The 27,954-nt window shown below is 35.1% G+C and overlaps 1 protein-coding gene across 1 annotated transcript; it reads right to left on the reverse strand.

Moving 5' to 3' along the window:
* Positions 1 to 2,035: 2,035 nt before the first annotated feature.
* On the reverse strand, positions 2,036 to 27,893 carry LOC135686659 (guanylate cyclase soluble subunit beta-1). The gene is made up of 7 exons (XM_065202938.2): positions 23,251 to 27,893; positions 23,062 to 23,135; positions 18,563 to 18,666; positions 15,475 to 16,796; positions 11,630 to 11,776; positions 2,829 to 2,983; positions 2,036 to 2,577 (listed from the first exon to the last, which is right to left on the reverse strand). Exons 1-7 carry the CDS (start codon positions 23,251 to 23,253, stop codon positions 2,262 to 2,264), a joined length of 2,121 nt encoding a protein of 706 aa, XP_065059010.1. The 5' UTR covers positions 23,254 to 27,893; the 3' UTR covers positions 2,036 to 2,261.
* Positions 27,894 to 27,954: the final 61 nt, after the last annotated feature.

A 27,954-nucleotide genomic window follows, 5' to 3' on the forward strand; every position in this document is an offset into this window, starting at 1 on the left:
GCTCAGCCCGAAAATTTATCTACCTAATAACGGAGAGATTTTAATAAGAGACCTTCAGTCATGCTATAGACGATATATCATTGCTGATAAAATTTGTGAAAATTTTCTTAGAACGTGAAAAGAGAGCTATCTGTCAGTAGTTAGGGCTGTGTTCTATACAACGTACTCTCGTCACCAATTTCCGAAAAAAATTTTCAGCGCCCCCACTACCAACCGTTTCTCCTTCAAATTTGCTATGGATCCGCCCCTGGTCAACTACATGCAAAGAAAGACATCAAAATGACTGCAAGGTAGGTTGTCTTGAAAAGGACACCAAGCAAGTCAAATCTTAATCCCCCATATGTATAAAATCGACAGTGTCAGTCTCAAATTTTATATCAACTCAAAATCATTGTCCGTGCGAATCAACAAAAGGAGAAGAAACTAAGGCAAGAGGAGCAAATTTTTTGCTTGATTAGAAGCCGGGGCTAAACTTCTTTAAAAGAAGGCTAAAATGACTTACAAAGTGATAATGAATCTTGAATGGAAGTAAACAAGAGACCTACTACTTGTCCTGCTAATAAACTATTGACAAACAAGAACTAGAGGTGGGGACTGGTCAAAAAAGACCACTGTTCATTGAGTGTTCCCTTGTGTTTTATTCTTGAAGAAGGGGTTGTGTTTTAGAAAATCTTAATACTCTAGATTCTTAATGAAACTTTTAAAATAAATTCCTATATCCAAATGATTCGTATAATTAAATTCTATCAGTATCGCTGTTAGCAGGGAGAATTTGCTTTAGCAAAATAGTAAGATTTTTAATTTCAATGTTTTTTATAGCTTTAGCACCTATGCCCAACAGGGTTGTTAGGTCGTGCAAATGTCATAAACTGGGTAAACTACACTAAGAAACACGATATACGTCTTTCGCTAACCATAATCCATAAGTAAAGTAACAAATTCTTGATGGTATTCTCTGATGTAACTTAACTCTGTGAGAACTTATTTAAAATTTCACTTCGTAATTTTACGGTAAGATAATTCGGTTTCTTTCTAAGAATTTTGATTTAAGAAAAATTGATGATGGGATGATTTGTTTTTGGCTTCTAGAACATTGAAAATTTCGTCCGCCTCCATGGTCTCTGAGATGGAGATGAGGATGGCGAAGATGGCCATGTACACACTAGTGAAGATGCCAATACAACGAAATTTGATAATGAGCAAAATAACATTAATCAAGGAAAATGAGGCCAATGCTGTACGGTTTACGAAATGCAGAGGGCATAACAATTATTCAGAGTTTGTTTTGAAGAGGAAAATTTTGAACTATGATATAGTTGAGAAGGCAAGTGATGTGCTGTATGCATACATTCTGTATACAGGCGGCAGAATTGATATTCAGCAATTATAGAACACTCTAGATGATTCTCTGTTGCATTGTAAAACTAGTAGCTCATTCAACTGCCACCGTGATGTTGCAGTTGGGGTATAACAAGAGAATGATGACTACGGAAATCGGCAATGATAAAATACCAATGCATCAAAAATCCTGCAAATACCGGCAGGTTGCGAAAATATGTTTTTTCCGCAAGGTAATTCACGAGATGTAATGCCTTAAAATGGTCAAAGTTAACCAAGTTGCATTTAACCAAGGGTTAAGATTAACTTGAATTGAAAATTTGGCTGTTGTTTACATGCGATTTCAAAACAGTGTTGAGCTCTTCCACTCGCTCATGTTTGAGAGTTATGGACGTCTACATCATATTTCGATATTTCAACCCGGTCCGCGAATACATGTTGAATTTCGCTTGCAAACGATGCACTATAAACAAAATATTTCCAAGCGGTCAAATCCAAATTCAGCCTGGTGCGGAATTCTAACTAGGGAAAAACGCAAATCGGGACGAAACTCAATACGGGTTACCTTTCCTTACACAAAATTTTTCGTAAAATACTGGATAGGGAAAAGTTTATTAACAAAGGCATGAAATAATCGTTACGCGTGCGGATATAAATACAAATATAGGAGCTACGAAAGCACAAAGAAACCACGAGATTGCTATCAAAAGAAATATCTTTCTATCTTAACAAATATTTTATAGCAAACGACATCGATTGCAAACAAGGTTAGGCAACACTGTCTAATTTCTTTGCTACACTTGTTAATTAAGATACGTGTTTCTTTGAAATTCGTGGAAAATGACGTGCTTGTTAAAGCGGTGCAGAAATTTTATCATGTGCAGACTTCGTTACGCAGATTTCCAGCTTCATCATTGCAATTTTCAAGATTCTAGGAACCGATCCTGTGAACCAACTTCTTCGACATTTCTCCTTGACAGAACAGCTGAAAAGGGGCAACTTGCCAGAGTCGAAGGGGACATGCTGGAGGACTTAAGTAGCGGAGACTTCACTCTAGGACTTACATTTGGAGAGCAGGACGGAGACTTTAGTAAACAAGAGCTTGTAGTGCGCTGTCTAAAATCAAATACCTTTGATTTTCGTGCTGCTGCAATGTTGCGTTTAAGAAAATAACATGCTATTGGGTTCGGGGAAGAATTGCTCTCAAAGTCCCACAAACCTCTCTCATCTTCCAAGTGTCTAAAAACAAAATAAAGAAGACCTAAATAGTCAATCAATCTTAGTCCAACGTTCAGTTTGCTTTCCACACAATTGCAAAATCTAGCAGCAAAATAAAGACGACCTCAACTCTATTGCCATAGATACCAGCTGCAAAGAATCATTGCTAAAGCACTTTAAAACAAACAGGTGCTGGAATGCAGTCATGTGATTAATGCTCACCAAGCAGAGAAAAGAAGAGAGCTCTAGGAGATAAAGAGGCGAACACTCACCGCCTTGTTTCGTAACTGACGTTGACCTTCCCTGGAAGGCTACCAGCTTCCATCTTGTTGGCAATAGTAACCGTGCTCCCAAATAAACAATACCTTGGCATTTTCTGGCCCACAACGCCAGCCATTACTGGACCAGAGTGTAGACCTATGCGAATCTAAAATAGAGAAGTTCAATTTAAAAACAATTGGCCGTTTTAAGAAAACATCAAAGCCTAAAACAGGAGCAATGATATCGTGTAACTGCATAAAGTTCCCATTTTGAAAGACATATAATAGAAAGTCCTCTATAAAACAGATCGATTCCAGTCGCTAAATTTATACAAGTTGTATGCAGCCCTTCATCAAGGCCCAAGGAAATATTCTCATCTTGAGACTTGCAGACAATAAATGATTTAAGGGATACCACTTTTACGTATTCATGAAAACTGACACTTGTGTTCCAAAACGTTTGGAAATGGTTCTTAGTAAAACTCAGAAAACGGAAACTAATATATTTATTTGTACTGTAATTTCATTAGTATTTCGAGATGCTAGTGAATTTCCGTAGAACATGATGACCAGAAGAACTGAAAATTATTCAGCATTATCAGATTTGATGAAGATCTTCCATCATTTTGATATTGGATTTATTTATCTACTTGAAACATACAGTTCACAGAAAATTCTCGAAGATAGGTTTCTCATTCTTTTAAAATCAATATCATTTAACATCTCTTAATCGTTCGATCGTACGTTTTATAACATTTTCAATTTTCTTTAGATGATATGATCTTTTGAACAACATGAAAATATTCCTTCGAGAAAAATGGTGCACGACCCATTAAGAGATACTGCGATAATGTTGTTTATTGCTGTGAAGGCTGTCAATCAAATATTCTCTTTGAACATCCACATCCGCGTTGGCCAAGCGCCAACAGCATTGCTAAACACTCTTCATAATCCATAACGATGCATTTCATTGAAGAGAAATTTTATCTTTTTGATATTTTGAGAAATAAGATACTCGCAAATTCTTCAAACTTCGAACTTCAAACTTTGGAAGGATAAGATCAATATCTAGATGAATTGTTTTTTTCCAATTTCTCAAGAGTTTTCTAGTTCAGCTTTCCTAGCCATGTGATAGTAAAGTATTTTGGACATTTGACGAGCACAATATTTTACTGCCTTAAATCGTCAAAAAATGATGTGTTGCTTTTAGGTTTTTATGTCAAGTCGAGGGTAGAATGAGTTTTAAATTCGTAAATTTCCAAAACTTACAAAACTGCGTAACTTACAAAAAGAGCAAACCAACAAATTTTCAAATTTTAGAATAATTGCTCGACTCCGTTGTCAAAATCTGGGGCAATGAAATATGTCGGAAAAACTAAGAGATCAAAAGTCATTGATACGTATTTCGAATAATGGGAATGCTGAAGGCACCTAATGTGAAACACGTAATAATGATATCTAAGAAGTCGAGAAAAACAAACCAAAAAGAAATCGATATACTATATTTCACATGGTGCGAAAGAAGAAATGCAATTCTCCAATTGGCGACTTCAATACAAAAGTTGTGATGAAATGAGAATGGCTTTGAAGGTTCTTTCCACACTGCTCATAAGTATATTATCATTAAAAATATTATCTTCAATGCATAATTCACGAGTAAGTCAATAGAAATAAAAGGATGTAAAAAGGCATTTTAAAGCAAGATGGGATATAAATTAAGATAACTAACTTAGAAAAAATCAAAATGTGAAATGAATTGAAAGCTAACTTAGAGGAGAACGTGTAGAAAAGGATCAGAAGAACAGAGACAGATAATCAAAATAAAACACAAAAAGCTGATGAATCAAATGAAATCTGCCTAAACTTAAAAAGATGCTTAGGAGGAATAAGGAGACGAGAAAAAAACATTCTAAGACAAGGAAATAAAGGGCTTTTCTAATACTCAGGAAACAGTCCGTCCTTAAATGGAATTAAAAGGACAATCTTGTCGTGAGAAGGTGCAGCTGACACTGTCACACTTGAGAATTCGCATTCGAGATAAATTTTTAAGAGTGATATAATATGAATTGAATTATTTCTATACATATCATGTATAAATAGAATTTTGTTAACACATTTGTGAAAGAGAAACTTTTGACCTTGAAAGATTGTTATACATACACCCATAAAAATTTCGACCTAATGTTTCTCCCCTAAACATTTCTTAGCTTGAAAGCATTTGTTTTAATATTAATGACTGTGTTTCTACTCCTTTGGTTGGCTGTCTTTTTAATACATAAGAATTTCAGATTTAAGAAATTCTACAAATTTTTGTCAGTACTATTCTAGGTATGCCAAAATACTAGTTTACAGGTCGTGGGCTATTCATAAATTTTTCTTTGTCGATTATTCACAAAGTCTTCTAAAAAATTTTTTAAAGCCTGAATGTTTCTAAAGCCTATGCTTTACACTTTGCTGCCAAAAGGCTGAAAAAATGGTATTCTTGGATTTTTTATGTTGACTTATAGTATTTTGACGTTGATTTATATCCCTTTGGAGCTGAAGTTATTCTTGAACTTGGTATCATTACTTGATTTCTTTTAAAATTCGACTGTTCATTTTCATTTTATTTCTGGGATGTGAAAATAACCACTGTGACTTAAATAAATCTATCTTCTTGATTTCTGCTTCATTTGGCCAACCATACTTGTGAAATTTGAGTTGAATGGCCACTAAGTTACGGAATCTATTTTGTTGAGGCCTTTTTTCTATACCGCTATTTTATAATATTTGCAACACATTGTATTGCTTTGCAAAATGAGCTAAAGAGGCAATAGCAGTGAAGTAAATGCAGCCTCCACCTTATATTGGCTGTATCCCTTTTTATTATCTAGCAAAAGATTAAGGTTGTCTAAGGTTCCAGTAAATTGGAAGTTCCTAATGGTAAGGATGAACTTCGCAACAGTCGTCGCTTTAGAACCATGTGACGATAAATAAAACAGCTAGCTTTGGAACAGAACGCAGCCAGCCCCTTGTCTATTTAATTCATGTTAAAAGTGAGAATAGAATTTCCAAAAAAGTCTTTCTAAAAAATAAAAGAAAAGCCTTACTAGCAGAAATAGTATTTAAAGAGAACAATACAAGAAATGAACTTCATTGCTTTTAGATAAACAACTTCCTTTGAAGACGTAAATTAAAACCAACCAAACGAAAAAATTTAAAAATTTTTAAGTCTGAAAACTAGGATGGGCAATTTTTGAAGAATATTTACCATATTCGACTGAAAATCGGTTAATTTAATGAAATAATTCTTCAGTCGACGACTTTTCAAAGACAATCTACAGTAGGGTTTCTTTATGTACCACGTTGAACGTGAGAATGTCAGACAGCTTTTTTGAATGTCCAAGCAGCTGCTTTTTGACTATCATGGAGGATGACGAGTCGTAACCACTAGGCCACCAGCCGATAAACACGTGGCTAGGCAACTCTGAATTCGATCATCGTACCAAAGCATACTTTGAAAGCACAGATATTAAATAACAATAATAATGAAGATGAGAAGCAATGGTGTAACGTACGGTGTGCACCTAAAAGCACAAAACTAAGGGACCCAAAACATTTGGGCCCCTGAGAAATTTCTCGAAAAACGGGTTTTTAGATGAAAGCATATGTTTCTAAATTACATTCACAGCATCATGAGAATGGAAGTAAGACTGGGTATGATTTGTAAATGTGAGCAACCATATAATAATGATGTAAAGGTTTTCTTTAAATACACGTCTTTGTCTGTTGAAAAAATTGTATTTAGTTTACGAGGATATCACAGATATTTAAAATCTAATTGATTTTCTCAATGAAGCAGTTTTAAATTGTTTATTTATCTAGTCTAGACATTTTGGACAAACTATCACAGAATTTTACGGCAATTGCATTAATTACGTTTCATTATCTATGTCTTATAATATTCTCCATTAGTAATAAGGACCACACCAGGGCAGAAAGTTTAAAGTTATGTTAAGAGTTGTTGCAGAAAGAGAAAGAAGAAAGGTAATTTGAACTTTAAAACATCTGCAAGTTAAACCCCATTCACATTTGCGAGTTAAACCAGCTTTAACTAAGTCAGGTTATTGAGTAGGGCCTTTTAATTGGTCGATCCAACAAATCGGATCATCTGATTTGTTAAAATTTAGCCTAGTATAAATACATCTGGTTTAACAGTGTGTATGCAGCATAAGCAAACATTCTTTAATCACACCAGCATAGATTTCTTTGATATTTTGATAAAGTTTCACATTCAAAGTATTGGGGAATAGGAGGAGTTGTTATTAGTACTAAGGCTTTAAAACCTGACTCAAATTTTATTAGGTATAAGGGCCCCACACTGCTCCGTTATGCTACTGATGGAAAGTGCAGTTCTCAACTAAAGAGAAGATTTTGAGGAAAGCTCTTGACATTTGAGAAGACATTTTGCTTCAATTTTCACCAAGAGAAATATACTGCCATCGATGTTATAATAACAAAAAGGGAAGCTTTTAGTTTCAGCTATACTACAGTGAGAAAGCTAACTACACATTCAATAGGGATCAAGGCGGAGATGGTACATAACCTATTATCAATTAAAGAAGTCGTTTGCATATTTTGATTTATTCTACATTTTGATCAATACTTCAAAGATTATTTTACTTAGCGTGATGATTAGGGTCCATTATTAGAAACTTAAAAAAGTACAACCTAGCACAAAAAGTTAAAAATCAAGTAATTCTTGATGTCATGCTTCCAACATCAGAACTAGCAATGTCAACATCAATCAAAACTAGCAATGTATAATTGGGATGGATATGCTTAAAATACATTTGGGGTAGCGTTAATCGTCAATAGAAACGAAAGTTGCAACAAGTAGCAAATGAACTGACGGATAATTCGACATCAGCATGAATCTAGAAGAAGTCTCCTCGCTGGTGTCAAAAATGTACTCGAAGCCTATGGTAAACCTGAGGCTCTAGATGACAATATGTTGAAAATCCTTTTATATGGCAATGAAGATTTGCCCTTTGAATTTAGCAAGCTAATTTTAATTCTCAACAAATGTCTTGTCAAAGAGTTTAAAATGCTTTCACAAGTCACATGTATGATGCAGTAAGGAGGTTGTGCCGTCAAGCTGAATCATAAAGAGGGAGTCAGGGATTGATTTCGTGACATTGTGGTTTTGAATATTGACAAAATTTGGCCTACTCTTTAATAACATCTAATGAAGAGATCTTCGTTTTCTTATCTCACGCTAATTCTGACATGACGATTCAGTTCAACTGAAAACATCCTACTCCAAAATCGTATCCAATCTTTTGATGTTAATTAATTTCCAAAGCTGTCTATCAAATTAATTTTAAATGTAATTAAATAAGAAAAATATATGCATGACTAAATCAATGGATATAAGCATTTTAATCATTTCGAATGCCACTGGTGACAAAGCTTAGCTGTCTCCTACAAGTCCATTAACACCCTGGACATCAAAGTCAGGAAATTTTTGCGAAAGATAAATATTTTGCACCATACTGGAAAAGCAAACAAAACTATTAGATTATGTTTTTTAAATAAATGTTCACAATATATAGTCCATCCTTTGAATCAGCTTTCTGTCGTGTTAGTAACTTGAGAAAATTCATTATAATCTTTTGCAAATACAATCAATTTTTTTAAGATCTTGCGTCTTGTCAGAATGTCGGAAACTCACAAAAAGCATTTTCTTGACAATTCTTTTACTGATCCAGGTTTTTTAGAACTTTATGTTTCAATGACTTGTTTACAATGGTCCGAGCTGACAGCGGCAGCACCGCCGAAAAGCGAAAGGGAACGGGGGTATTTGATCGAGACCGTGCTCTTTTCGCGTAAGGCCACGTCGCGTAAAAACTTAAAGGGGTGTCATTTTAATATGATCTAAAATGTGGAATATGCATGGAATTGACATCTCATCTTTTTCAGAAGAAAAATGCTTGTTCTGCAAGAAATGGAAAAATGGTACTTGGCTGGCTTTTCAATAAAAGACATGCGAGTAAATATATCTGGTCTGCTTCTAGTGATTCAGACCTCCCCCACTTCCTCATTTTCCTTATTAAATTTGCATAAATCGTGAGAACCATAATTTCTGGAAAATTGGCTGGGAGTAGGCCCTCACACCCCGAAATCATCTTTGTTGAGGTTGGTTCTCCCACCACTGGTTCTGCAGCTACTTTAAGGTTGCTTTAATAGCAAGAACAGCACCTGCATTAGAAGTTAAACTAGAGATCCGTTTGTTTACAATAAAGAAGAGCAGATTCGCAAATGAAGATGTCAACATCAACAGTCATCGTGACCTGCTGTTTCGATGGCCTTGCATCCTAAGCTGCTCCGGCAATTGATCATGGCTTTTTGAAATATAATAAAAACATTCCATCTATAGAAGGCTCTGTATATTCTAACAATTTCTTTATTTTCAGGGATCAGCTTCAATACCTCAACACGCCTAAGGTTATCTAAAACAACTCCAATTGCGTCACGTTTTTCCTTAAGGGCGCTAATTTATCTTCATATTCTCAAGTTATCTCAGTACCTTTTTCTACAACTGTGTTTCTGAACTTTTTAGCAATTACAAAGATTCGTACAAACAGATTTTTAAAAAAGCCTTAAAATCTCTATTCCAATTATTGTTTAGGAGTTCTAAATATGATTACATTTCAGCTACATGTTACAATATCCCAGTACAAATGACGCACTTGAATCAACAAAATCCCTTCGAGGATTTCAATCAACTAAAAATCATTCATTTTCTCAATCTGGATTATGCTATAACCCAAGCTAAGTTTTAAAAATCTGCAGGTTCTTAATTTCAAAAACGTCTTTAAGTTTTAACATTTGCACCTTTACGTTTTTAAGACTAGACCTGCTTCACAAACTGAGAATCAATGACGATTTAAACAAAATGGGCTCTGCCTGCCCTATTACATGGCGAAGAAAATATGGAGGTATTGTCGACTTGAAATGAGGCAAGAAGCCTACACCAGTTGATGAAAAGTGTGATATAAGTTCGACGTCTCCAAAGAAAAACAAAATAATAAAGGATAAAAAACGCGAGACAGGAAACGACTCCCGCTTTCACCCTTAAATTGTTCTAAGTTAACTGTATATAATCGTGAAATTTGCGATTTCACTTCCGTTCTTTCTATAAAGAAACTTATTATCAGGTTTACTTCTTTATCAGCTGTACGTCAACCAAAGGAAGCTGATCGCCACAGATGAAGCAAAAATAAAGTAAAATATGTTTTAACCAAAATAAGGAACTTTTTACAAATAGAAATCTTCAAGAAATGAATCTATATATAGCCGTGTTATTTTGTTTTTATTTCATTAGACATTCGTCGAGGTCAAGGCACCATTTATTATTTTGCCACAGAAAATTTTCAGGACAGTTTGTTAAATTGTTATAGCTTGCTTGTTTGGATGCATTAGGTCAGTTTGTCTTCCAACAACAAAGAAAATTTAGGGAACAAAAGCAAAGTTTAAATAAACCACAAATCAGGGACATGCAAATTGGTTTTCTAATATATGGGGTTTTTAAGATATAGTTGGGCACTTTCCAAGATCATGTAGGATGACCCTGTGCACTTCTGGCCCCAAATTTAAATGGAAAATTTTCAAGGATATAGGCATTCAGTACGCCACTACAAGACAGCCGGTTCTTACGGTAAAGAATGACTGAATTTGTATACACAAACCAAATAATCCACAAAAAATGCCAGTTCCTCTAGTAAAAATAGACAGAGACTCTTGAAAATATTGTTTACTAGAATTTGACCTTGATATCAGGACAAAGCAAACAGCAATGACAAAAAATAAATCTAGTCTCCTCCTACATTTGCAACAGTGTATTGAAAAGTTGTGCAAACGAGCTTGATCGCAAAGAAACAATTACACAAGGAACTCGAGTAAACACAGAATTTGGGATTTAATTCTTAGCGTAAATATAGCCTAAAGATGAGGTATCCAATGAACACTCTTGTCTTCATCACACATTATAATCACAATATGGTTTCTGGTTAAGGAAAATTGCTGAAAATATTGATCGGATTCCAGTAATGCAGTGTTGGCAGCTGAAGTTAATCAAAAGATTATGAGCTTGTATTCAAGAATTTTGTGTCCGCTAGAGCGAAATTTGTAGCTCTTGGGAAAGAAAGTAGATGTGTGCGCATGACTTTGCACTAGCAATTTTTCGCTAGAATTTTATGACAAGACAACTCTGAATAATGTAGAGGCTTATTAATGAAATCAAAAGCACGAAGAAAAGGGTTTAAGCCACCGACAGAATCAACTGAAAAATTAACTTTGCTCCTTCTATGAATTCTATTTGGATATAAATTATTCATAGCAACAAGCCATCGCATAACAATTTTTTCATAGGGTCCAGGATTCAATAACAAAAGAAAAATTATAGAGTTCCTGTCTAAAAGGGGCCCTGCGCAGCGTCACTGTTATAATAAGTATTATATCTTGTTTTCCGGTAAAATAAGCTTATAAAACTCCTGAAGAGAACGAGCACCAAGCTTCATTTCTGTGTTTAGACATGACCTTTTTTCTGCTTGTTGTTTTTTACTGACAAATCTTAAACATATCAACATGTCAGTAACCAGGGCCGTTGTTTGCTGTCTGGCTCAAGAGAGAGAGAGAGGGAGGGAGGGGGGGAGGGAACTGACAAAGTGGATGAGACATCCATTTTTACGACAAGTCTGAAATTTTTAATCGACGAAGAACGATTATAAGTCTTTATAATTCAAGCTGAATATAAAAAGTAGAAAATATACCTTGATTGGTTGTGAATCAACTGGAGAATAAACTTGGGTGACTGCATCTAGCATGCTGCATGCCATATTGGCTATTTTCTCAGCGTGGTCATTGCATGAATTCGGCAGCCCACCGACTACCATGTATGCATCTCCGATTGTTTCTACCTGCATGGAAAACACGCTTTTTACTGAAGTGAGATATTGACAGCTACAACACGATAAAGTGATTATAGAAGAATTTGGAGCTTTAAAAATAGGCCAATTTTGACATGAGTGAAAAAATGGCAGCAAAAACCAAGCCCAGATTTCACGCTCTTCAAATGATAACAACAGCTGGCAATTAATTTCAATTTGGACTCGCAAAATAAAGACAATCACCTTGATGAAACAGTAAGTATTTCCTCTATTCATTGAAAAATACGGCACTTTAACGAATTGGAGTGTGGTACAGTTCAGGGCCTACTATTTTGCTTGAGGTTTCCTGGCTACCAGAACCACAAGAAACCGGGGATAAAGTATTGTATCTGTATGTAGACCGATGCGGTGGCAAAAAATTGTGGATGCTTAAACAAACTTTTATATATAAAAAGTCAAATTATCGATGAGATTTGCGCCTGGCTATTATTCTCAATTAATTCTTAAATTTCACCAATCCCGAGACAATATATATTGTAAACACAGTATGGCCCATTTTTCAAAAGAAGAAGAAAAGTATTTTACAAGTCAATAAGGATGCTTCTAATCCCTTCCCCTACTCAACGTCAAATTACAAACATGAATGTGAAATACGTTGTAGCTTTAAAAAATGTTGTCGATTCAAGAAGCAGCTACAATGTACTATATCACGCCAACAGAAAACTAAACCAGCGTGCCTGCCAAGTAGTGAACATAAATTCCGACAAAAACGCAAAAATTGAGAGAAAACAAAAAAGCTGGAACGATTTCCAACAAATTTTCCCACAAAACCTCAGCAGATCCTCTGTGAGGATGTTTGTGCCCCAATCATGTTTACTCAAAGGTACCTTTCCGCAAAGGCGATTGCTTGCAGGTGGTGGCCTACTTTGATTGTACCATTGATTACCAAAAGATAACTACAGTAATAACAGAGCAAGCACATTGAAGTTACGGGAAAAATTCATCTGTGTTTGATGTTGGTTTTCGAACGCACATCTAAAATAATCAAATCGCTGCTGAACTAGAGGCCAATAGCACGCTAAATGTTCTCATATTATTTTCCATTCTCATAAGAACAGACCTTTCAAAACTACAGTACTTTCTCCAATTAACGGACGCTCTAAAAGGCGGACACCTCTGATTACCGGACAAATTTTTTTCCCAGATCTTTTTCACGATCTGAAAAACTTTCTAAAAAGCGGACACTTAATTAGCGGACATTCTAATTAACGGAAAATATTTTTTGCACATTAAAGTCAATTTGGCCATTTTCTTTCCAATTAGCGGACAGTACAAATTAGGAGCCAGCGAGCAAAAGACTGAGAGGAATGAATATTTGTTCAAATATTTATTTCAAACACTTTGGCACTTTCAAACAATCTAGTTGGTTTTTTACAGCTTTGAGCTTCTTTACAGCCCAGTTTACTAACTTTTCTTGTCCATGACAGTGGTAAATAACTGGAATCTCCAGACCATAGCCACCTCCACGATTCAACCTCTTTCCAATACCTTCAGCTGTAATGTAAGTGTTTGGCACTACCCGATAGCCACAGCTACAGTAATTTGATAGGACCTTTTTTAATAAGCTCTCTTTTCGTAGTGAAATATATTATAGAAGAAAACAAATGCGAGGAGCAATTTTCAAGAAACAAACTGCAAGATGTAAAAAGCATCACATAGACCCTTTTGTTAAAATGTAAACCATGATAGGATATGGTATCAAGTATTCACAAAGCTCTTCCTTGCAAGGTCAATTGGCAGTTTTCTTTCTTGAAATTTTTTTTTATTTCTTAATAAACCAAGTAGCTTGATCCAAAATTGGGTTTCTTGTATCCTTGGTGGCATCGAGGATGATCGTGAAGAACTGATATCAAATTTAAGATAACAGGTAAGTATATCTCAATTTGTAAATCATATATACATTATGAGCTTGTAACGAAGATTGTGAAACGCGGTACTGACTTCTTTACTTATAAGTAAAGATAAGATTCTTTCATAAACTTCCATTGAAAACTATGGGAACGAGTGCAGCAGTTGGAAATGTCATTCCAATTCACACATCCTATTGTGAAACCGGCCATGGAGGCACAGAGAAGCGCTGTTGCGGTCTAGTCTTTCATGACAATGGGCCTGCCATCGAGATTCAGAGTGGATAGCCAAGATTCGATGCATACGATCAGAATTCATATGGGAAGCTCATGAAAATTGAAGATTAAAAAAACTAAATTGACGAGCCCTCCTTGTTACTATCCAAACGGCAAATTATTTACAGATTGACAGATGAATATGCCTTTTGTCATGACTGCAAAAGAAATTCATAGAATTTGCAACATATGGCAATAGGCATGTAAGAAATATTTCCCGTTTATATAGGCCAACAAACTTTCATTGAACTAACCTCAGGTCATCCCATCAAGTCGAGTCCATCTCAATTTGGTAATATTTCTTAATGATTTGTGTTCGTATGCTGTGAGCTACTTTAAGATAGACATTTATAGATAGTCACCACTAACTTATAGTATTCTACCCCAGTTTTTTTTATATGAATAGGCATTCGGACGTGTTTTTGCTGGTAAAAACACTTTTTGCATTATGAAGTGCGTTTGTGATTAACTGTATATTATTTTTATTGTTAAAGCTGGTTTTAGTTGAGTTTCACACGTAGGTTGATTCTATTATCTCATTTGACTCTTGATTATAGTTTGTATTCATTTGTCTTTATTCTAAAAACACCCAAATCAGTAGTATTTGGAGTATTTCAAACTGAAAAGTGAAGTAATTCATCACTGCACATTTTTCGATTCATCACTGCACGAATTGGTCATCACTGCACCTTAAATTAATCCTTGACTGTAGCCATCGGAAGAAATGTAAAGCGATTTGCAAAATGCTCACACTGACGCTGAGCGTAGAGGTTGACGGACCAACTGGCCTTCAAGTACTCGCCTCGTAAACAATCTCCTACACGGCATTAGACAAAGTCACTATTAGTCTCTTTACAAATCATGGATGTTTGAAGTATAGCCATTCATTTGCGATTTTCGAATTATTTGTTGCAGTTAGTGTTTGTTTTCTGTTCTTTTTTTAAGCTTCATATGTTGTCCAGCCTCACCATCTGACTCGCTAGCTTTCTCCTTAGAGTTTTCTTTGAAAACCTTTTCTATTGACAGCAATTTTGCAAAAATATAGCTACTAAGAATCTCAATATTTTTCATTATATTATATTATGAGGGCATAGCTAAAGCTAACAAAACAACTATGAATATGCAACTACAAGAGGACTCAGCCTAAAAGGCTTGCGAAAGTACTAGCAGTTGTCCATAACTGGACCTAGCAAACTGTTTAAACCTCCTATTTGTTACTGTAATATGTCGTTTTGTTAATTCTGATTTTTCATTAAGCGTCTATAATTTTGTGGCCCAGTGCTGGTATACATGTCGCAGACTAGAAGAAGGAAACAGAGCTATTCCAAGCCATTCGAGTTCTACAGCTTCTAGCTAGACTATGTCCTTTCAAAATTTGCAAAAATGATGAACTATTCGATAAAATAATAACAGAATAGAATTTACTTGGTAAAAAAACCTACTGACTCCCCCTATCCCATCCATCATTTCAATACCAACTGCTTTTGATAGAAACTTTATCAATCCAAGAAAGTGTAATTAAAAAACCGTAATTTGCAGACATACCTTGTAGACATCATAGAAACCTGTCATCATATCAAAGAATGTATATAGCTTGTTCAGCAGCTTGACAATGTCCATAGGCACAACGTTGTCACTGGAGCACAAAGAGGTGAAGCCAACAATATCTGAAAAAAGGATTGTTACAAGCTTGTACGTTTCACCAGGAACTGGCTCGTTTAGACGCAATTTAGCAGCGACTTTGGCGGGCAGAATCTCATGTAGCAAGTCGTCAGTTTTCTTTTTGTCTTCGATAAGTCGAGACTGTAACTTACGAAGATCGTTCGAGCTCCCCTCTAGCTTTCCAACAAGTTCCCTTGAAGAGGCATGAGCATGCGCAGTGAGAACAAGTTCCCTAGTCGCATCATGTACCGGGATATCGGAGAAGAGGATGCCGGCCCCAGTTAGTTCTTCAAGACTTCCAAAACGAGGCGAGCACAGAAACACGATGCAGTCAGACTGCACTGAGTAAATCATCTGTCCTTTGAGCCGAAGTTCGTCAGACGGTGTCGGCGTTGCTTCACTAGCCGACGCTGCATTTTCACTGCAACTCCTAGTTTGGTTTGGGGATATTTTCCTAAATTTCCCACTGCTATTTCGGGAAACAACAACAAAGACAGTATTTATATGTGCAAGTACGGTATCGAAGGAAAACTGCATTCTAGGCCTAGAAAGCTGAAATAAATCTGTAAATATAGTTTCTTTGCTTTTGCAAAATCTGTCAAAATATTTTCTTAAACAAACGCCATATTGTTTTATCACCAGGGATCTGTCAAAAACAATGTGAAATGGAAAACACTTGCAAAACGAAGCAACGCTCATAAGAGACTTGGCAGTATTGCTTCTTAGACGTTTTTCATTCAATTGTCCAGCGGTGCCAAGTTTGAGACAAGACGTACTTGGTTTGAATGCCCCTACGCTGATGCTGGAATGACTCTGCTTGCGACTTAACAATTGTTCAGTTTTAATCACAAGCACAGTATGGTCTTGACCTTCAGATTTCTTCTGAAGCACATCAACTTGAACATTAGTGTTGAGGATTTCCTTTGCCACAGTCTTCACAATGCCAATTACGATGTGATCTAGCCCTTCCCGTGCTGAATAATAGTGTAAAATAAGTGCTCCGTCGCTGCGATCTGTCGTTCTAAACGAAGGAGCATTGATTCCTTGGTAAATTGTTGCCAAGTGATCGTGCAGAGCATCAAGATTGCACAGGAACTCTCGAAGACTTCTGCCTAGAACCCTCAATATTCTATCGTAGCCAGATTGAACGCAGTATTTGAAGAAATGCTCCCCAAATTTCTCCAAAATTGCATCGAGTGGAAGGTCTTGGGAAAAGAAAGAGAACGGTGTCATTTTGAAATAGAAATACGCAACTTACGCATTAGTTATCATTAAATACATTATTTGTAATAGCTTTAAGCGCAATCTTTTTGAAAACCATAAACAAAAGGAATCTATTTGAAGCCTGTTTTTGCGAAATTTCATGTCTTCATTTGACAAGACATAAATGCAAAAGGAATATATAACGAGTTAGATGAAGAATATTCCAAAATTTATTGGCATTGAGAAAATAAACTACAATGTGAAAATGCCCGTTTTCTGAGAAACAAGTAAATGAAAGTACAAGTTAAACAAAAACTGTTATCTAACTCTTGGATGATGAAGAATTTCTGTACAGTAATCGTCAAATGGTATTTGAAAAAACATTTTTAATTTGTCTCACATAGAGAAGATAAGTCCCCCCAGACTAAACTTTGTTGCTTACCCATGTGGTAATATGGATTAGAGGTACGCAAACCGAAAGTACGTTTTCAGTCTCGTCTATATGACATTGTTATGAATACAACATAACACCATTAATTAAATCACCATAGTTTATAACTATTGGTATGTTGAAGAACCAAGTTGGGCTATTCAGCGCGTAAAATCAAATCCTTTAATTGATAAAAGCCTGTTTGGATAGAAAAAAGCCTCAATCGTTGGATTATAAGATGAAGAAAGGCAGGGGGTGGAAGGAGAGCACTGCATTCCGCATGCTATTTTCAGCGAGATTCTAATCAATGTTTTGGGTTGGTTGAATGACAGTTTCTGCCTTATTAACAAAAGAATGACAGTTTGTCTTTCATTTTGCTGTCAATTTTCGAAAGAATAGTGAATGTTTTGCAAAAACTTGCATTTACAAATAGATGTAAGTACCACCGATTTCGGGAATTTTACAGTTACACTCATTTTTTATAAGAAACAAAGGTCGATGTTGAGTACTCAAGTTTGTTAATGTTCTGGAAATTTCAATATTTCACCCCTAGTGTTGAAAATGTTCATTGTCTTTCTTCTAAATTCGAAGCAAATGTGGCCTGTGACCAGTCGAGAAGACCAGCTAGTATTTGGGCTGTCTAGTTAGAATCATCATCAATGGCCTGTTTCTTAAGAGTTTCTTAATTATGATGTCACGAATGATGTTATGAAATGTTCGTGACCTTTTTTTTCACGTCAAGAGATTCGCTTTCGTTCCGATGCTGTATTTAGATGTGGGAAGTATATTTTTATCCCTTGTGTCTTAATTTCTAGGCCATCAGGGCAATCATGTTCTTGGATTTTACAAAATTCCGTTGTTCTCAGTTTTATCATGATTTAATAGTTTCTTAATTTTTTTGCTTCGAGTACTGAAGTTTCTTAATTTTTTCTGACTGTCCAGTACTCGTTTCTTATAGCCAGTTAGTTAAAACAAAATGAGTGTAATCTTGGACGAAATTGCTGGTATCCCAAAAAGAGTTGGTCTTCAAATAGCTTTCTATAATGCACGGACTGTGAATGAACTGAAAGGAAATATTTTCATAGCGATGGTAACTTTTCCGCGTACGTTTCTAACAGCATATGAAATCTCTTCTTAACACCGTTACAACTTTGTCTTCAACAAATGGCAACTTTCTGATGACTGCTTGATTGGTATACTTAAACAAGAGTTCAAGTTGAAATTAGATGGATAGAAATTGATAGACCCATACATTCAGGCACTAAAACTGGACAGCCCTTAGCTCTCTAGCAACTTTGTTACAACTTAATGAGATCATATGGTGGTAAAATGACATACCCAATACATTACAAGAGGCTTCAATGAGCTTCAGCGTTTCTTCATCTGAATAAATATTGTGAATTAGATATCGGCCACCTTCAAGCTCAATGCCGGCTGCTTTTCTGCAAAGGAACATACAAAATCATAATTTTTTTGTGCGTGAAGACCACATGGCAATAGAAATCAGCAAATACGTATGTTAGAAATTAACCTATGTATGTGCGCTGCTCCTTCAGTATTCTGTCAAGTTAGTCTTGATTTGATGTTTCTAAAAATACGAAGTATCTCAATCTGGAAAAACTTGAAGGATCTAATTAAACAAACATAAATCACACGTGAATGCTTTTTATCAAAATCTTCAATTTTTCAAGGCAATCCGACATTAATATTAAAATATTAAGAAGAAAATAACTGAATGGACCATTTCCAATTTCAGGGTAGGGCCTTGCAAATCGAATTGGTTTGAGTGTTTTGAAAAAGCAAACCAAATTAAAAATACATTATGTCTCATCAAGATAAAACAAGGAACTAAGATCTTGAAAATCTTGATCCGCCTCGGCAAGATTTGCTCTTGTCAAAGGTAGTCTTGTTTCGGACAAAAGAGGTCTTTCCACTGAAAATCGGGATGCAAAAAGGGAGGTAAATCGAAGGGTTTTAGTAAGGCCGGTTTCCACTTGATTCGCTCTGGTCGCACGACTTGGCGAAATCGAATTGAAATCAAGTCAGCGAATCGGCGAACGCGACCAGTCGCCCAGTAGTTCAACTGAGTTGAACTACTCAGCGAATGAGGAAGTTCAATTTGCGCATGCCCCACTGTGCATTCGTTCAGTCGCGCGACCAGAGCGAATAAAGGGGAAGCCCACCTTTACTTCTTTATTTTATCTTGGTTTCATCTGATCAACTCAGCACATCAATAATGTAATATTAGAGGCAAGTTCCCTCTAGCTCCCTGCAACAGTTTCAAATAAAACAGAATGATCAAGTTTTGAAAAATGCAAAGAGCACTGAAGTCAGTGATTTCGTTTGCTGGGAAATCCTTAAGTAAGAAAAATCTCACTACAAACATTCAAATCAACTAATTGAGATCGCCTAGGTGAATTACTTTAAAAGATGTTTGAGCTTAAATGCATTACTGGCACCACTTTTTGGTGTTAGCATCATCGAGGCCTAGTTAGTGCTTAAATTCGGCTTGGTTTTTTATATTTTGCAAAAAGATATATATTTCTCAATCTAATCTCTTCAATGTGAGATGAAAGAATGCTTTCTCACTATAGAGTAAGATATCAAAACCAGCACTATCAATATGACTAAGAAATATTTGTTAAATATAATTTCTTCTATTAACGTCTTTCATTTTACAAGCAATCATTTCACAGAACTGTAAGCTTCTTAGAATTTTTCAAGTCCACTATCGCCGAAGGGCATTTTTCTATTTTTTGACACGAAATGTTTTGTAAAATCAAATTGGCTGGCGTTTTTCATCTTGAAAAGCATAAGCACTTTCTAGTTTGTTTCTATTGATCGAAAAAGCTTTTACTCCTGCAGCTGAATCTATGTTTGAACACAAACCACTTACAGATCTTCTTGTACAAGAAGTCTACCGGGTCTTAACAATGTACTTTCATTTCAAACGCGATTAACACTTGTCAGCTGACAGGGAAACGAAATATTGATCGTTTTATAGGTGTAAAATTAAAAAATAAAGAGGCTGATATTGTGAGGGGCAACTGCTCCATTCAAATCACGCCTTGGGTAAGATTCTATGAAAATGGTATACTATTCTGGGATTGACATCGAGTTAAAGTCTTATTTTATGAAATCCAAGTAAGATAGCATCGCGTTTTGTACGTAATCACCTCTATATTTATGAATTGTTATCTGACTTCTATTACTTAGTGAATATCTCTATCTAATTTTGACTTTTCAATAAACATTTTTGTCTAATTTTGATTTTTCAATAAGCATTTTTGTCTAATTTTGGCTATCTAATAAATATTTGGATACATCATTTTGACAGGATTAAGAATACTTAGCAGTACCCTTCCTGATGCCTATTTACCCTGTGGGCGACACTGTCATGTTGCTGTCTACCTCCTTCGAAACAAATATATAACATATGATCATATATTTATACTTATACAGTAGGCTAAGGGTGACAGGGGGTAAATTATTTCAACAAGGCTGACAGAAGGAATTATACCAAATTGTAAACAATGCATTTTGTCAACTCCAGTTTGCGGCATCAAAAGCAACGATCATTTCAAATAAAGATATTAATACATATACTTATGTAAAAACTGTACAGTAGGTCTTGACATTAAAAGAGCTTCGAATTGCATTTGAAGCTCCTATGCGCAAAATACATTTAAGCTATAATGTTACGTCTTGCTAACGAGGGTTTTTCAGAAGATTTAGGTTCTCAAAAATTATTAAGCTACCTTGAATTGTCAATGCAAAACGAAGCATTCAACGAAGAACGTTAATTTTCCTGTTTTATTTCGTGTAGATTTCAACAGAGAATTGGGTGGAGCTCATTTGAAAGTTAATTATTAGAATTATTACGATTGAAACTATTAAGGAATGGCATTGAGAGAAATTTAATGCAAGGAAGAGCTTGATAGAGCATATATATATATATATATGTCTACGCAGTCATAGTACAAAACCGCATGATTTGAGGTTGATGATTCTGAGAAAATGGAGAGCTTCGGTGGATTATGTTGTCTTAAATGAACTTGATGTATTTGCATAATTTATTCAAATTTACAAAACAAGCTTACGCATATCCTTAAATGCATTGTCAGACGTTATGCGCTCATTTAGATATTGACAATTTCATGCAAAATGCTCATCCTCTGTTATAGCGATAAAATTGGGACTAGGTCATTTGTTATCGTATTCTACCGAGATTCTGTGACGTCATTATAGCCTATCAATGGCATCTGCGATTGGGAAAATTTCAGTGAATCGTTGGTGACTGTAATTGTTAATTCATTCAGATGAATAAGCCTTGATATCTCACAAACTAGGACATAACAGTTATTCAAAATAGCATATTAACACAAAATTTTAGGAAGTATTTTGAACAAAAGCAAAGAACTTCGTAATCAATTTAGCAAAGCTTATCAACACCACATTTTTAGGTCATCATATGACGTTCTTTTCAAGAAACTAGAACATTCAAACTTTATCAGAGTGGCTGTTGAATGAAAAAGGCATAATAATGAATATTTACAACGCATGTTAAACGGTGTCAGCATCATAAAGTGTCCGTAATTTTGCTTTTTACTCTAGAGTAAATGACGTCTCCATTGTGTCTCTAAATGCTTTTCAGATTTTAAGTCATGCAGATATTCCAACTCTATTTAAAAAATACTCATTATGATATATTTATCAATATTTGCGGAATTCCAATCAAGTATACTTCAAAGATGCATTGAATTTCAAATTTAGAATTTCCAAGTGAAAAAATTTGATAAGATGAAGGCATAAATTTGCTTGTTTATTCACTAAAAGCATATGTTAAAAAGTAAAACAAATACATTAAGGCGATAAAACGCTCTAGGGCATCTTAAAAGAAGTACTAAATCTAACAAAATACAATTTTGTCTGAAGATAATCTCCCAAATCCGATTTCAGATGCATAAAATCTCAACTTTTACAAAGCTCATTTATCTTTTATGACTAAAGCACCACTACAGATTCTTGCGCAAAACCATTCCCAGTTTGGACCATTGCGCTGTTTGACATTAAAAGAAGCTTCATCTACTGTTCATAAAATTTAATAACAGTAGCATAATCGATCTATCATAATAGTGTCATAAAATTCAGTACACAGCATAGCAATTTAACATATATTTTCTATGTTTCGCCATTCTAGATCTGACAAAGAAAACATTCAAATAGAAAAACGGTTTCTCAATGCTTTACTAACCGACGTGGCAACAGATGTTATTTATGGCTGTTGAAATAAGAAAATAAAAAACAAAAAAGTGATGTTAAAAATACTTTATTGATTGTATATTGTTAAAAAATAGCAACATTTTTTTCAAAGAAATACTGCGATTCGTTTGTTTTCACTTGTTTTTTTACCTGTCAATTTATGCGAATAGAAACACAAGCATTTAAAACAACCTGAATTTCAAACTGATCTCAGAAAACAAGGGAAAGCACTGGATTAACCAGCGAATGCTTTCTCGGCAACTCCCATTCTAGCGTTTTCAGCACTGAAGTGGTTTTTGCAGATACAATCAAATATACACAAAGCCACGGGTTGCGGAAAAAACAATGGATATTACTCTCAAAACTATTTCCGTAACAAGCGTTCCCAGATGCTTTTGAAATCTCAAGGATAACAGTAAACAATGAAAAAACAAAGATGTCCAACCTGGGCACTAAAACCGAAGTGAAACTGTAGCAGGTAGGGAAAACCTGATCGCCTTTTTTGAGACACTAGAAGTAGACAGATGCAACAAAACAAACGACATTCTAGACAACCTTAAAACTAATGTACTTACAAAATCTGTCTCCATGTTTCTTCTCCAAAATTTCCGATAACAAGATCGTGTAATGCACAGTGAATGAATCCATACTATGAAAAGGAAAGGAAATATATTTAAAACATTAAAAGTTCTTCTGTTTTATATTTCTTAAGGCGCTGAAACAAACAAAAAGCTTATGACTGAAGAAAGGTATCTCAGACTTACCATTTTACAAGAGGATAAGCAAAACCACTCGCTTCAAGTCATTTCTACATTGCAAATGAAACATTTTTTAACGACAAACAAAGTGCATCCAGCACGCCGTTTGCATCTTTCGACAATCAACGGAATCCGACAGGACTCTGAAAGATCACAAAGACCGTCGTTGTTAATTATAAATCAACCAATCAGCTGGCCACATACAAGCATACCATAGATCTAGAAAGCGTAATCCTTCGGTTTTCTAAAAACTGTTGTCTTTTGTTATTTAACGTGAATATTGAGAGGCTCAAATATTAATTACATTGAAATTTTGTGTGAATATGAACGAGGATTCATAACAATTTTATTTGATAGAAAGCAATATGTCACGGTGCTCTGAAAAAGGTGCAAAGAACTTCATATTTTCATGCAAGCTTGCTTTTTGTACATATATTTATTATAATGTCGAGATCTTAATTAAAAGTTTCCATGATATTCCTTAAGTATTACTTGACATCCAATAAATATCAATTTTCAATTTCTGGTTCTTCTTCGTCATCAACAAAGAAGATATCCAGCTTATCTTCACTTCCTTCTCTTTCGACCTCCACATTCAAGAAATTTGAGATCTTGATGGGTTGAGCAGATGCTTTTATGGCTATAATTCTTCTCAATTATTTTCTTGCTAACGTTCCAGAAGTTTCAATTAAGACGCCTCCATTTAAACTTACAATCGATCAGAACTGTTAATCCCCTTGTTACGATTGGCGATTAAAATAAATTTTAATTGTAAATGATACCAACTAATTTTCCTACATATTTATTAAGCTAACATCATAGTATTCGGTTTTTGTAATTTTTAAGATTGCATTTCAGGTAATTTTATGGTAAAGTTGGTATTAACTGACAGAAAGTGCCTTTTTTTAACTCAACGAGATTTTTTTCCACTGGAATTTTCCAAGTTCTCACCGAAATTTAAAATGAAATTTCAAAAATATGACCGAAATTTGTTCCACCCAAAATTAATCCACCGAACTTTTTGGCAACGGAATTTTTGGTACTTCTAGTACTTGGTAATGTATGTAACTTTTTCAACTTTCGGCATAATTCAATTTTACGAATATGTTAAAAAGGACTTTTTTGCATCAACAGCTACCCACGCGTTGGCCTGAACCCCATTATTCTGCTCGAGCTTTTATTCTGAGCACGCGAAACTCAAAAATATTGCTTGCTCGAGCTCTAAAATTCGTTTCCAAAAATTTTAAGGCTTTAATTAAGCGTAGTTGTAGTTACAATTCTTTTAAGTCATATGTAGGTAGTATTGTGCGGTCAAACATCTGAAGCAAAATCAAAGCAAACATTAAAAATAAAATCATTCGGAGAAATACTGTAGGTGTTATTTTTATTGTTATTTTAGATTTAACATAAAATTTCAACAAAAAGCTCGCCGTTCTTCAAAATTTGCCAACTTTAATGTAAATAGAGATTTTACAAAAGTAAGATATTTTCATGAAAAATGTGTGCTATTCCTTGATCTATATCCATCTTTGTGTTTGAATAGTATATTATTACCATCATTGTACCGAATTTCTTTCATATTCTCAATATCAATGTTATTTAGTTATTAGCCATACATACTGTTAGGATTATTAACTTGCATGTAGCGGAAGACATAGTGAAATTTCCAACTGGGAGCGAAAATTTTCCGGGGTAAAGCAAATTTAGAGTATTATAATCGATGGAATATCGGATAATACTATTCTATCCTGCCTTTTCTGTCTTCACTTTGCCTCCCGTTGCCTCCTATGTCTTCGATAGAAAATCCACAACTTTTATTGCAGACTTAAAGGATGACAATAGTATGCATATCAACATGCTTGCCATCTATTGCACTAAGACAAGGCGTGGAATGCCAGGTTTCTTGAAAGAATTTGGTGTTTCATGGTGTTTCGTGCCATTTTTGCCTCTTCCGTGGTGTTTCAAGCTACAAGGAAGCTTTGATTCTTTAGCTGGTCCTAAAAAACTCGACACGTTTCCAGTGGTGTAGCCGTTAACCTCCATTAAGTCCTTCATTTCATTCAAAACTGTGCTACTAACAAATGCGATTGATCATCTTTTCGTCCCTTTTCAAGTCTTTCGCATCCACGTCTCATAAAAATCGGTTTCAAATCAGTGATCTTCTTGTCTGCTTTCTCTCTTCCATGCTGGCGACATGGCTAGCCCAGTCGTTTATTTTTCTTATTTTTCTACAACGTCAACAGATTTTGAGTGTGATCCTTAACTTCATTTGTCCAATTGCCTAAGCATGTCATGCTAAGCATTACTCTTCCCATACTTCTCTGTGCCACTGCCAACTTATGCTAGTGTCCATGTTTCAACATCATTTGTAGCTCCTTCCATTATTCTTTACTTCAAATTGATATCATTTATTTTTTCCTTGAGAAATCACCATATTGCACAAATCTTTGCCATCCTGCTGTTATTCAGCTGTCCTTATCTTTAATTGCTTGATTTTTTGATGTTATTATCTGGCTCAGGTGATCATATTCATTTACTTCTTCTATGGCTCACTCTCTATTTGGACCAAGACCATAAATTTACACATGTCCAATATAAAGAAATCCAAATACTTGAGCAAATATCCAAAAAGAGCGATATTCATATGACTTCATCACGTTTATCTTCACTTGAATATTTGGTGAGAAAAGTATTGCAAGTCTAATCAATTTAGCTGCTTTATTGTCTAATAAAAATAGATTTATTTACTGATAAAAATAGATATATTAATAGATATTTTACTGATATATCTAGCGTGATACTAACAATAAAGAAGCACAACAACCATTTTCGAAAGCACGACGGCGTTATGCCGCGTTACCCCTCCACTACACCACTGCAAGTTTCATTTATTGTGCCGCTGGTAGCAGCTTGACTCTCTCGATAGCTTCTAATTGTGATATTTTGTGTATCACCTGAGACTCCTGAGACTATATACGTCACCTTTAGTTGGGTTTATTCCAAGTAGTTGGAATCATTTTCAATCATCTGAAGAAATAAAGATGACCATGGATTCCTTAAACAGGCATTAAATTGACAATTTGTTTCTGTCCTTCATAAACTCTATTGAAATTCCAAGTCAACTTTTTGTAATTTTACTGCCTTCTTTTTATTCTTTGCGGTGAAAGTTGTAAAATTAGGCCAATCGCACATGGCAGATTTTCGTCTTTGAAAAAAGAAGATTATAAAGGATACACTTTCTAAACGTTGAAACTATACATCATAGTAATTTAGTATTTGTGTGTAGTTTAATGTGTCTTTATGTTTTCTTAACGGATTAACATATGCTTTTTCTCAGAAAATTGGAGCCTCGTCTCCATCTCATGCAAAACGGGCTTATAATGCGTCTGTTTAAATTCGTCAGGAGAAAGCCTCGTCTCCATCTCCTGTGTGGCGATGATTTCCGATCAATTACCTGGATTGATCGACTCTAGAAACTGAAACAGGGTGCCAAAAGCTTAAAATTAGGGACCATAAAATTAAAAAAAATCAACTCAAAATAAGTGAAACCTAGAAAAAATGTGCTTTCAGCTCCCACTTCTCAAATGGAAAAGCCTACTTGGCATAGTTCATTTGGCATAGTATGATGAATTCTCGCCGTTCATCAAGTATGAAGAGGTGTTCGTTAGGAAGAACAGTGAGTAGACTGGCACGCGCAAAGACAATGTCAGCAAAAGTGGACTATTTCTATGATTTAACTATTTATGTTGTTTCTAAGAAAAATATTTTACTCAGTGCCTCTGCAGATAGAAGGGGAACTAAACTTGACAGGCGAAAATAAAGTATAGAAAAGTTGATAGGAGTAATAACAATAACAAAATAATAAAAATAATTTTTGGCATGGTTGACAGACACCAAGCTAGAGCAGTAGCTAAATAGAATAGGATTTCTATAGAAATAGATCGTAAAAAGATAGCTGAAACGTAAAGAAAGGCATAAAACTTTTTTATATTTAGAAGGAGATATGATAAAAGTTGTAGCACTCACCATTTCTAAATATACCTAAATATGTCTTAATACTAATTTAATACAGCCATGCCGAATTTGGTTGGCTTTTTCTTAAATTTTGAAGCCTTTTACTCTTTTCCAGGTGCATCTTTGTTGCCTTAAAAAGGTTCCGCGTATATAAAATGACTTCTTAGAACGTATGCATTCTGTAACGTACACATGTAATCAAAGATGCATGTATGCAACAACAATAACAGGAAATGCTTAGATCCAAGAAAAAAGGTGCATTGAAGCTGGTCAATGCTATTGAATCGATCTTCTAGTTATTTCTAAAGAGTCAACTCGCGTTTGCAGTATATCACAAGTAGATATTTATGAGTGCAGACTTAAAGTGATAAAGTAGGCAAGAGAAGGACTAGGTATGAAAAAGAATACAAGTAAGTTTCTTATCATGCCTCCAAATGCTAACAAATCACAAACTTTTGCCTTGGGGCGAGTTGCCTTTGAATCCGCTATGGAAATTGAAAACCACCCATAATGCTTAAGTGAAAAGGGAGAAATCAAAATGGGGGGCTTGACCTTTCCGGAAAGAACCTAAATTGACAACACAATTTTATCTGCAAGGAAACCCTCCAAAGATAACTCAAAATTTTCTATTATCAACAATATGGTTCCTATGCAAAGCAGATAGATAACTAGACTTGCATCAGGCCCAACATGTAA

This window comes from Rhopilema esculentum, chromosome 6 (assembly GCF_057945365.1).
Source record: "Rhopilema esculentum isolate cy_ngs chromosome 6, ASM5794536v1, whole genome shotgun sequence".
NCBI classification, from domain to species: Eukaryota; Metazoa; Cnidaria; class Scyphozoa; order Rhizostomeae; family Rhizostomatidae; genus Rhopilema; species Rhopilema esculentum.